Source organism: Pygoscelis adeliae, unplaced genomic scaffold (genome assembly GCF_000699105.1).
Source record: "Pygoscelis adeliae isolate BGI_AS28 unplaced genomic scaffold, ASM69910v1 Scaffold352, whole genome shotgun sequence".
In the NCBI taxonomy this organism is placed as follows: Eukaryota; Metazoa; Chordata; class Aves; order Sphenisciformes; family Spheniscidae; genus Pygoscelis; species Pygoscelis adeliae.
This window is the reverse complement of record NW_008824353.1, coordinates 36287-48807: the sequence shown is the minus strand read 5'-3', so window position 1 is coordinate 48807 and position 12521 is coordinate 36287. Positions and strand designations below refer to the sequence as shown.

The window sequence follows — 12521 nt, the reverse complement described above, 5'->3', positions numbered from 1 at the left end:
TTTAGAGCAGCCCTGTGGAGAAGGACTTGGGGGTACTGGTGGATGAAAAGCTGGACATGAGCCAGCAATGTGCGCTCGCAGCCCAGAAGGCCAATCGTATCCTGGGCTGCAGCCAAAGCAGCGTGGCCAGCAGGCCGAGGGAGGGGATTCTGCCCCTCTGCTCTGCTCTGGTGAGACCCCACCTGGAGTCCTGCGTCCAGCTCTGGGGTCCTCAGAATAAGAAAGACACGGACCTGCTGGAGTGGGTCCAGGAGGGCCATGAAGATGATCAGGGGGCTGGAGCACCCCCCCACGAGGAAAGGCAGAGAGAGTTGGGGGTGTTTAGCCTAAAGAAGAGAAGGTTCCGGGGGAGACCTTATAGCAGCCTGCCAGCACTTAAAGGGGGCCTACAGGAAAGATGGGGAGGGACGCTTTATCAGGGAGTGTAGTGATAGGATGAGGGGTAACAGTTTCAAACTGAAAGAGGGTAGATTTAGATTAGATATTAGGAAGAAATTCTTTACTGTGAGGGTGGTGAGGCACTGGAACAGGTTGCCCAGAGAACTTGTGGATGCCCCATCCCTGGAAGTGTCCAAGGCCAGGTTGGACGGGGCTTTGAGCAATGTGGTCTAGTGGAAGGTGTCCCTGCCCATGGCAGGGGGGTTGGAACTAGATGAACTTTAAGGTCCCTTCCAACCCAAACCATTCTGTGATTCAAAAAGAAATAATGACTCGGACATGCAACCACAGCTACAATTAAGAAGCCATCACTGATGCCGCAGCAGACCAGGGTCACTGCTGACCTGTAATTACAGGGACAATCCAGCTCGATCCAATTAAGAGATTAATTGCCTGGTCTTTTAAGTAGGTTACCCATCACAGGCAGGGTTTCCTCCTGCCTTCCTATTCTTTTGTACCTCCATATACTGTGCTGAACTTCCCCACCTGGACACCCCACTGCAGCTACAGCCCTAGAGTGATACGAGGATAGGAAGGGAGACAGCTGCAGGCAGCTTAGAAAAATACATCCAAGAGCAATCACCTCCCAGCACTGCCATTCAGAGACTGAGGAAGTGACGGGAATGCAGAAGAGGTTACAGATTTTGTGTTCAAATCTCTGACTTGGAGCTGCTGCCTCCAACTACATCAGTCACCGCTTGTTTGAACTTGGCATCCACCCGCTTGTTCCACCAGCAAGAGCTGCACGGCCTTTAGAAATGGCTCACCAGCATCCACCCGAGCTGGAGAGAGCTGGCCGGGTGGTCACCTCCCATGAAATCAGCCACAAGGGAAGACGCGGGTCCTCACAAACACGTCCCAGCTTCCCCTTCTTAAAGAAAAGCAGGACAGTGCCCCAGCGTTGATGTCAGCATCTCGACTGCGGAGGCGGGCAGGGCAGGGCAGGACCACTTTCTTCAAGCCAGAGCGCCGGGCCAAGGCTGGGCAGACCTTTGGACTTGCCCAATGCTGCAGTTCTTGCCTTAACCTGTGGCCTTGTACGTTGGATTCTCCCCATACCTGAGCAGGAACATGACCTGCAGCGGGTGCTTCTTTGCAGGAATATGTGAGAAGACCATGGTCACACCACCACCGCAGCTGGGTTTGTTAACTTCTCACCACGGCCCCAGTTAAAGCCCCCACACTTGACAAACCAGAGTGCAACCGAAGGTGAAAGGATGACACAGATGTAGAAACACATTTAAATGTCCTCTCGAATTAAAACATTGGCTGGCCATTCCCTAGCCAGAGGGTGTTTCCTTCCTGCTCAAAACTTGTTTCTCCCGAAAGGCTGACTTTGGCAGCATCGGTCTGAGTTGCAGCCTAGTGGCACCACAGCCCTCTTCCAGGTCGCAAAGCACAAGGAAATGTTTCCTGAACTTTCGTTTTAGAACCTCGGAAGTTCTCTCAGCAACACGGGGGAAGTGGGATGTGTGTCCCAAGCCACTGCTGAGCATGGCAGGAGCCCACAGCACAGGAGAATCATTCCAGAAGCCAGCAAACCACTCTGCGCGGAGAAGACCTCCCCCTCCCTGCCACAGTAATTGCTCTGTTTGGGTGACAATAGCTTTAATCTTCCTATTGTCCAGCAAAGCATCAGCTGAGCTTCTGCCCCAACAGATCAGCAGCTCCTGTTAAAAACCAGGCAGCCCAGCCTGCGTCCTGCACGCTCTCCAGGCAAAACACGTGCATCAACCGCACCGACTCCAGCCCACCTCGGCCACCACATGCCCCTCTACAGAGGACATGCTCCTCCTCGGCGCAAAGCCCGTCTCCTTACCTGATACGCCCTGATGAGAGATTGCACTGCGAGATGGTCCTCCACCAGTTTATCTACATTGGGCTGTGCTTGAACCAGGAACTGGGCTTGGGACAGCGTGGAAAGGGTGGTACTCAGTGGAGGGGGGCTTTGGTAAGCGGTGCCTGGAGCAGCTCCAGCATTGGCGTTGCGAAAGAAGATGTCCCATGACTAGGAAAAGGGAAAGAAGAGAGGTGACAGGGTCATTACCCGCAACCCAAATACCTCCTCACTCGAGGTTACTGGGGTGTCAGCTCTATTGCCACAACGGGGAGTAAAATCCCCCGAGGGCAGAGCTGCCTCCTCCCCTGCGCCCCAGCTCCATGCAGCCGCTGCCAAAGGCACCCACCTGCCTGGGACAAGAGAGCACTAAAGCTCTCCCACTATTCCAGTTACGCCATTATCCTACTTCCCATCCATTTGGATTGTTTCTTTTGGCATGAGACTGTCCCCAGAGCCCCCCTCCTTTGGCAGCAGCACTCAGGACAGGACATGGGTGACACCCCTCGCCTGGCTCGGCTCTCGAAACCGCTACTCTGAGCAATGAGCCACAGCCTGGTCTTCAGGCTCTTGTTTTCTTCTCTCCAGGGCAGGAGACTGTCCTCTAAATACCCACAATATTTTCTGAAAAATATTTTTGCCCTGTAATCAAATACACCTCTTCCTCTTTTCCGTGGTCTAAATGGCCCGAGACCCAAGTCCCAGTGTAAGCCGTGTAGTCCAGCCCCCAACCAGCAATGGCTTTTTTCTTTTTCTGTCCCTTCTTCAATTTTTCCCCATCCTTTCAGCGACACTGACGCCAGCGCTATGCGGATACTACTGTGCAAGCTCTCCCCTGCCCTTAGCAAGGCAGATATAATCTCTGCTCCTGTTCCATTCTGCAGATGGGCATTTCTAGCTGTTAAGAACACAAAGCTTTGCAAACAAACAAACCCCCCAAAAAAGCCCTCGACAAACTTGGTGTAACTTTGTGGTACTTATCCAGCACTGCCTGAAGAGCCCAGAAGCATCCCAGGCCAAACCCAAGTTAATCTGTCTACTTGGAGAGGACCTGGGGAAGGGGAGAGACCAGCAGAGCAAAGTCCAAGCCACGTCCTCCCGTCATGCTTTCACCCCTGCCCGCTTCCCGCGTGCCACTGAGCGATAGCAAAGGACGAGGGCAAGGCAGAGCAGTGTCTGTGTGCCTGCACATACCTGAGACACCAGCTAGAGCCAACAAATCCCGTCAGATTTGCACGCTGGTTTCAGCCCAAGGGTCTCTCCACCAACTGGGAGCAAGAGCCCAGCGCTCAGCACCCTGCACATCCCTGAACCTCGTGGCTGCAGAGAGCACCAAACCCAACCTCGGCGATGCAGAGATGGGCGAAGTGCTGCCCAGCAAACCCCCGCGTGTTTAAACCAAGTCGAAAAGAGCCATGAGAGCAGCTCCAGTGGTGGTTTGGGGCAGAAAAAGCAGCTTTTGCACCCTGGTAGCAGGGTGGAGGGAACTGAAAACCTGACCTTTGCCGAAGGAGCACCAGCTCTCCCCCTTCCCTGGAGCTCCTCCGGCTGCAGCACCCATCACATGCCCCAGGAAGCTATTTCCAGCCCAGAGTTACCCAGACGCCCCATCACACGGCTGCGCAAGGTGATTAAATTTAGAAACAGGTCACGCTGAAGGAACATAAATAAAATCTGGAACAATTTGGCACCGTAACTTATAAACAATAGCTCCCCCAAAGGACAAAAAAAACCCAAACCAAAACAAAAAATAAACCAAAAAGCAAAGACAGAAAACACCCGACCCCCTTCTGATTGCTGTCTGCTAAAGGAAATTACAGTAGGAAAAGGGTTGTACAATCCTTACTCCCGGCCACTGGTGAGAGCAGCCCAAGCCCCTTCCCTTCCCCAGGCTCACAGAGCCCACGAGTGCCCCACAAGTCGCTGGTTCCTGCGAGCGGGAGGGACGAGCACCCCAGGATGGGGAGGAATCTGGCTGGCTGCTTTGCTCAGCGGTTTAAGGTTGTTTAATGTACTGGAAAATAAAGACAGGCAAGAGAAAGGGAGCATCTGCTAGCCCAGGGAGGGGGCTGGCAGCGGTGCTGGGGGGACAGAGACAGAGCCAGGAGGCAGAGGTGTTGCCTTTATGACCTCCTCCCTTCTGACATTCAACGGTATTAACCTCCTGGAGATGCAATTTGCTTCTGTTTTGAAAGAAAAAGTTCATTTTAAGCTCTCCAAACAAGATGCGGCACCGGCTCAGTCAGCTCAGGCACTTTTACTAAATGCTTTATTGCCCAATGTAATTACAGAGTATTTCAGACTACCTGACTGCGGGCTTTGCCCCTGCCAAAGGCTGTGGCCCTGAAAAGCGCTATAAAAACGTCAGCTTTCAAGTTGCCAACGTGGTTTTGAATTCAAGGGTATTCAAGGGCCACCCTGGGGGTTTCTGGTGACCCACGGAGGTGCCTTGGGAGCTCACATATCCCGTGGGAGAGGCTGAACAGCCCCATCAGCATTATCCTGCTTTATCACGGGAAGGAGGACTTTGCCTTAATCCAGCACTTGCCGAAGGTAACAGCAGTAATAAAGCTTACTGGGTTATTCCCCTCTGACCCTCTCTGTGCCCACAGCAGCCCTGCGAGCGCTCCTCCAGCTCTCATACCCTATACATATAATAGGGTATAATATATATATAGGGTACAAGAGAGCTCAGATTCACCTCATTTTTACCAAGAGGGCTCAAAGCTGGTTATCTTCCTGCTCCGAAGTGCGCCGGCAGCCCCCAGGTATCAGCACGTGAAATACCCACCCCAGGTCCCTGCTGTGACTGTCCCACAGCCACGCATCCCACCACGGCCACAGCACAAGGTGTTAACCCGGACCAGCTTTCCCGGCGCTTCTCTGTGCCACTGCTCATACGCCAGCAAAGCAGGACAGGAGAGCCAGCTGACTGCAGCAAGCCCGGATAGTTCAGGCTTTAGAGGGATTTTGAGCTCAGCTCTGAGAGCGGAGCTCACCGCAGGCTTCTCTGTTGAGAACAACCCCAAAAACAGCTCACCAAGTGAAACCAGCATCTTTCACTTCGTTTATCACTTGGTTCCTGGAGAAGGCTGTGGGTCCCAGCCTCCGCCACAAAGCCAGCTCGGAAGTCAAGGCATGCACGGCAAGGGGAGAGGGGTGACATCTCCCACCCGCCGCAGGGCACCTCAAATTGGGCTGGGGCTGCTCCAGGCTGGGAGGTGCTCAAGGGAGACACGGCCTCTGCCTCCAGCTCAGGCCCTGCTCCTTCTCCTGCCGCAGACTCCAGGGGACAGAAAGCACCAACCAGACCTGCTCCGCACGGTTGGCAAGCCAGGCAGCACCTCCTGCTTTAGCAGGGAGGAGGTATACTCAAAGCTTAAGGCTGGAAGAGAAGGAGCCCGGACCAAATTTAGGGCAGGTAACTGTTGCTGAGAGTAGGGGGTCAAGCAGTTCATGCTCAAGCGGTTCATGCTCTGCACATCGCCTTGTCCCTTACCAACATAAACAAGGACCTTGTTTATGAGCACCTACAAGGGTGGGGCTCCCACCACCTCTCCAGGCCCCCAGTCCAATGTTTATGGTGAAGGATTGCAAGTGTGTGTTAGTCAGCCCTGGAAATCGATGTCCCTTGAAGTACTTTTCAGTGCTTAGAGAGCAGTGCAGGAGCTGACATAAGACTTTGCCTCCAGCGCGGCTGGGAGTGGTTTATGGCAGTAGCAAAATCAGTATGCCCTGGAAATTGATGTCCCTTGAAGTACTTTTCAGTGCTTAGAGAGCAGAGACTAGATGATCTTTGAAGGTCCCTTCCAACCCAGACCATTCTGTGATCCTATGAAATCCAGCTCCAGGTCCCAAAACTTCTGGTGGGGTTGATACCTGAGGTTTGGCATGCACTTTGATGTTGCTACCTCATGCACTTGACCCTCATACTTCACTCATCTCTCCTGGGTGGATCCCACCTCGTTCCAGTGACCCCTTTACCAAAATCCCTTCCCAGCTCCTAGCTTTGTCCCTTTCTCCTCTCCGCACTTTTTCATGACTTACCCTGTCCCTGCTGGGTCACCAAGCCACTGCAGTGGGATCGGGGTTGCGGCTGTCCCTGGTCCCAGCTCGCGAGCAGTCCCCGTCAGCCTGCGTCCCCTCCGTTGTGACAGTGGAGCCTGTCACCCCTGTCCCTGATAAGCGTTGGCCTCCGTCCCGTTAGACGTAGGGTCAGATCTGAGGGTGGAATTCCCAGAAACAGCTGGGCTGTCACACGGACCTGGCTGTGGCTTATCTGTTCCCTGCACAGAGCAGAGACGGGCTGCGCCTCGCCGTGCTGCTTTTTGCTGGTGAGGGTGAGACCTTTGGCCAGGGAAGAGCTGAGGTTTCTTTGCTGTTGTCGCCAAAAACCTACGAGAACTCCAGCTGTCACGACTGTCCCAGCTGAGCAAAATGAATTCACCTCCTCCGTGCAGACACTGGTGGCTTAAACTGCAGAAAATACTTAAGTCTTTGTTTAGAGTAGGGAAGATTTAAAAAAACAAAAGCTATTTTAGGCTTTTTTCTGCCTGCAGTCCATCAGCTGAACTCCAGTTTCTGAGTCTGATGAGCAAATAAGAGCAGAGCTGGGGGAAGAGGAGGCGAGGGTGCGGGGGGTCGTTGCCGGTGGGCTGCCACAGGGTCAGTGCTGCTCGCTCCCGGGACCGCTTCCCAAGGGAGCGGGGACGGCCTGCTCCTGCCCCGCGGGGCTGAGCCGCTCTTTGCCCACTCGGGTGCGGTGCCGGCTGCCAGCGATGCTCGGCACAACCCATGCTGTCTCCCCAGGACCCCGAGCAACTTGCTTGCTTCAGGGCAGGTGGCCAGAGAGCTTTGACCGCAGGTAGATGATACCCACAGTCATGTATCTGCGACAAGTTTAGCTTTCCTAAACGGCAGCCCCTGTGTTCAGGTTGAACTGGTGTAAAGGGATACAGCTCTCCCAGTATGTATGTACATCAGTCTTTAACAGGGACTTCTTAATATGCCAGTGTTTTGATTTTTATATTGAAAGTGGTTATATGACCACAACACATGTAGACCATGCTGTGTAACCCCACCTTCGCTGACACAGTGGCAGGAACCCGCAGTCTGCAGCGAGGCCAGAGCCCCACGCCTGGCCCTGGGAGGTGCCTTTGGCTGCGTCCTTTGCAGTTGTGCTCACAAATAGGAGCCCAGGCTGAATTTGGTAGGAGTCTCGCTTGAGAGTTTGAAATGCCATCCCCCATCTTCAAAAGCAAGCACCCCAGAGAATCAAAGATCATCTAGTCCAACCCCCCTGGTCCAACCCCCTTTTCTGCCAAGCAGGACGCCAGCTTGATTTTGGTTAAAAAGCAGTCCGCAAGACTTGCTTTTTACATTACTAATGTCAGGTTCGCTTCCTGGCAATGATAAGACCCCGTTTCATGTCATACTGATTTTGCTACTGCCACAAACCACTCCCAGCCGCGCTGGCGGCAAAGTCTTATGTCAGCTCCTGCACTGCTCTCTAAGCACTGAAAAGTACTTCAAGGGACATCGATTTCCAGGGCTGACTAATACACACTTGCAATCCTTCACCATAAACATTGGACTGGGGGCCTGGAGAGGTGGTGGGAGCCCCACCCTTGTAGGTGCTCAAAGCTTGACCGCACGAGGCCCCGAGTGACCTGGTCTAGCCACGAAGCTAGATGTCACCTCCAAGCTGGATGCCACCTCCAAGCCAGCCACGCCGGGGCAGAGGCTCCAGAGGCTCCTTCCAACCTGAATTCTCCTCCAATTTCTTCAGCCAAGCATGCATGAGGACTGCTGTACAGCACCGCAGGCACTGCCTACCTGTAGACAAGCTGATGAAGCTACAGGGGCTACATTAAAGAGTAGACAAGACCAGAAGAGATCCAGAGGTCTGGCCTCAGGACCCAAATACACCTCCCAGCCAGCTGCCCCAGTTAGCCTTGATATTTACTCTCACATCTGCTCAGAGCGACATTCAAGACTGAGCAGGGTCTGTAGATCAAAGAGCCGGTATCAAACCGTGAAGACTCTCTGCTAAAGACACAACTGTGCCTGTCACTGGGACAAGGATGGTGTAACCCTCACTTGTTTTTTAAATTAGGCAACAGCATTTAGATTTATGGCTTTTAATTCAATATCCCACCTCTGAAGGACTGGGTTGCACCACATGCATGTGCTTGGGTACCTTTCAAGTCACTATTTGACAAATGGCACAACCCAAATCAACATACTTTGTGTTTTCCGAGTCTGTATTGCTTGGCTCAGCCACCCATTTGCCTCAAAAAAAGCATAAAGTCAACACTGTGCGTGAAAATGCAGCTTTGATCCTACTTTAAGACCTATACAGCACCCTGCAGGCTGCGCATTTTGGATGTGTGGGATCGGTGCCATTGAAAACACACTCAACGCCGATGCAAACGTTGGGGCATGAGATTCCTTACTCACCCTTGACTGCTCATTTAACCATCGCATCCTGGTTTGCAGACTGCTCATGTGCTACTGAATAAAGAAAATCCCTGCTCTACATCAGGACGTGTATGAAACTGTCTCAAAAATCCCCTGGGTCATGCTGAGTCTTAGTCACTAGAGGAACATTTTCCTTGTGAAACACTGGGGATGAGGAAAAATGCAGCCGGGTTTCAGAAATCCTCTTCCCAGCTGAGCCCTCACCTGCTGGACTCTATGTTAAAGAGCTGGCCTTCTCGCTGGAGGAGCTTCAGTAATTCAGATCAAGACAGACCTCCGCGCATACTGCCCACGGCTGGCGTTGCTTTCCCAATTTTAAGTTCAGGAGCAGCTGGTGGGAATTCCTCTGGCCACCAGACCCAGTCCCCCTCCCCAGGCTGCAGATCAGCAGCTTTATGCACACAAGCTCCAAGTCAAGCTTAGCTGCAGCCCATCTACCCCAACATGTGCCACCACCCGTGCCCGAAGCAAAAAGGAAACCAGTCAAGATGTGGAGAATACCCTCCCTGCCTCCCCCGCATCCTCCACTCCAGAATAAACCCTCCTGATGAGCCGTCAGAGCTGGAAAAAATAAAGTATTGGGAGCTTAAAGGTGGATTCCCAGGAGAAGGCATTCCTTGTATCTGCTTGTGATCCAGGATGCTGCCCGTGTCCCACAAGCCCACGGCGTGCCCTCTTGAACAAAGAAACTCCTCTTGGCTCTTGCTCAAGGAATCACTGACGTTTCTTTTGGGCAAAGCGAGGCAGAAGGACCATCCACAAACATCTGGCCCCTCCGGCTGAATTCAATCCTCCTTGAGACGCGGGCACTTACCTGAACCCACCGCTCAGACACACAGAGAGAGAAGCAAAGGCGATATCCTGGCAAGGTTGCTCCTTACCTTATGTACACTTTTAGGATTTTCCAGCCAAGCATAATACATTTCCTCCACGTAGTTTGAACTAGTCCCACTCAAAAAAGGCTCGGCAGCCACCGGTGCGCTGTAGCACCTGATCTGTTGAAACGTCCTGGGTGCTGCCGGCCTGTGTTGGGAAATTGTCTTTACAGTCTGCGAGGCCGTTAACGGCCTCAGCTTTGCCGCACAAGTCCTTAAGTTAAGCATGTTTGTCCTGTCGCCTCACGCAAGTTCCTGTTGGGAGAGAAGGGAAAAGTGGGTTAGAAATCATTGCAGGAGAGCGCAGAGCAGAGACCACCCCCCCCTCCGCCCCGAGCACAGAGAACTGAGCTTAGGATCAGCTTTTAATTCAGATTAATTCATCCACCCCATCCCACGGACGAGTCCCCAGCAGCTGAGAAAGGCAGTTTTCGCTCAAGACGCTTGGCGTGGCCGGGTCTGCCTCCCCTTCCCTGCCGGCATGGCACTGTTGTCTCCCCCGACACAACACTGAAAAGCAGATTTGCTCAGTGGGGTACCCAACACCGGCCTCAAACGAGCCGCTGCACGTCAAAGCCACCCGCACCTTTTTATATCGGCACCTTCGTACAAAATAAGGCATGTTTGATGGTGAACGCAGCCCAGATTAACAGCGTAAGGTATCAGGTTCCCCCAGTGCTTTCCTCTTCAGTTCCTAGCCAACAACATCTACTCCTTTTCCAATAATAAATCCATGAAGTATTCTTTGATGTCTTTTGATTCTTCCTCCAAGAATCCTCTTTTTGTTTTGTTTTTTTTTTAAACAGGAAAATCCTCTCTATGAAATTCAGATTCCAGCAGGAGCTGGACACTTGAAGTTGGCCCTTCAACCTCCCATTTGCAGCGATGCAGCCGGTCATATCAGTTTAAAGAACAGCACTTTAAAGCACCGTGCCCAAAAGGGTGCTGGAAAAAATTTGTTACCAGCTGGATTTTAATGCTGAACGCCATGTTTTACTTCACGTTGAGCTGATCCAGTCTAGTGGAGCACACACCTCCAGGTCCGCGCAAGCTGCAGGAGGACAACTCTCATCACACCGACCCAGCGCGGAAGCTTTTTCCGTCAGTCTCTCGCCCACGTAGAAGGTCTTGGCTTCAATTTTTGCTGCGTTACTCACCCCACGACCACTCTGCTTGGCCGAGGTTTTCTTCTCACCGGTTTGTGTGACGTGCGCCGGATAAAGCTGGGAAGAAACTATCTACAGGGCAGACCCCTCGCAAAGTAGAGGTACAGTGGTGCAAAGCACTTGGGATGTGGGCTCCAGGACAGACTGCTTCATCGCTTCTCCTTCAAAGCTCAGACCCTAGAAGGCTGACACAGTCGAAAGACCCAGAGAGGGGCTCTCCCCTGCCCAGAGAACCCAGAAAAGCAACCCGGGGCCGGTGCGGGACCTCCCAAAGGTCCCCCAGCAACCTCCACCTTGCAGCTCTTGGTGGGGCGCAGCCCCGCACGTCCAGGGAAGCCTGGGGTTAACCACGCTCCTCGTTACACACATCCAACCGACAGCCGCAGCCCAAGGGAAAGCGCCGGAGCAAGATCATCCCAGGGGAAGTGCTGGCGCTTGGAGCCAGCTCTTCTTGGAGCTGCCCTTTCCACCCAGCTCCTCCCTCAAGAGGCAGGACCCGAGGCTGGAGGTGACCCAACTGGCCGGTTTCCACATCCCCGACCAGTTTAACGAGCAGCAGCCCAATGTCAAAGCAGCTACCGTGCGTTCACCAGATTAAAATGAAGTTTCGCAGCAGGCTGGCAAAAAAAAATACACCTTCGTGACCAGCGTTTCATCAGCTGGGCTTCCAGGTTTGCCCTGCTGAATCTAGTTCCGGGTACCCGCCACGGCAGCAGCTATGCTTCCTGTCTCAAAACACAAGATTTTGGTCCAAAGAGCCCGAGGAAGACCCGGGATCACTCTAAGTCAGCCAAAGCATTCTACAGATTTACCCAAGGGAAAAAGGGAAGACGGCTCGTCCCTTCCGCCCTGCTTGCTCACTCCTGCCCGCAGTCAAACCAGGACTGTTACAGGCAAGAAAACGGCAGGCAGGTGCAGGACAGCGAGCGTGGCAGCACTAGACGTTTTCCCAGCTTACCCTCCTCAGATTTAAGCAGCAAAACACAGGCAGATATTTTAGAGCACCGACTGAATTGGGTGTCGGCGCACAGGGATGCACGTGGCAGGGAAAAAGCTTTAGGACGAAAGCACTGGCGGCGTCTCCGGCTTTGGTGTCCGGTTTCGGTGCTGCCACTCGGCAGCGTCCCAGTGAACCCTCTGGAAAACAGGGGGGCTTGACCCAAAATGAGCAGAACCAGTCGGTCTTTGAGGGCCTCTCGCAGAAAGGGTTGGCTTCCCAAAGGCGTGGGAGCCCGTGCCGCCTCGCAGACCGGGGCAAGCTTGGAGCAGGGATGTTTCCGAGGTAAATCAAAATAGCACCCGATGACCGGGAGCAAGGACGTAGGAAGCCGAGCCCAAGATAACCGATATAGGGGCCACACGTGACAAAGATCATGCACGGAGTTACAGCTGAAGAGGGCTTCAGGAGAGGAAGCCCAGGCTTGTTGGCTGGGCCCTCGTGGCAGCAGCCGGACCGCAACCCAAATTTCACCAAGAGGTCAAACAACAGGAATATTCATAACAGAGCAGTGGCTGAGAGCAGACCGTTAAGCAGATTAGGGTACTAAATTTGACCTTTGGCAGCCGAAATCCGTGACACCTGCCCCAGAAGGCAGTTAACCGGGAATTGCGCTTTTTTTTTGGGGGGGGGGTTTAAAGTCAGAACAAATTCGGCGCTAAAGGAACCGGCGGGGCCGGGGCTGTCCCAGGGCCGCGGGCTCCCGGCCCAGCTGCTCCAGCACCAGG

At 53.4% G+C, this 12521-nt stretch overlaps 1 protein-coding gene across 1 annotated transcript in view; it reads right to left on the bottom strand.

The window, feature by feature from the left end:
* OGDH (oxoglutarate (alpha-ketoglutarate) dehydrogenase (lipoamide)) overlaps positions 1-9888 on the bottom strand; it is a 44300-nt gene extending 34412 nt beyond the window's left edge. Inside the window, exons 1-2 of the mRNA XM_009319337.1 lie at positions 9637-9888; positions 2258-2446 (exon numbers count right to left, since the gene is read on the bottom strand). Coding sequence (XP_009317612.1) covers positions 2258-2446; positions 9637-9858 — 411 coding nt within the window. The 5' untranslated portion in view covers positions 9859-9888. The remainder of the gene's footprint in view (positions 1-2257; positions 2447-9636) is intronic.
* Positions 9889-12521: the final 2633 nt, after the last annotated feature.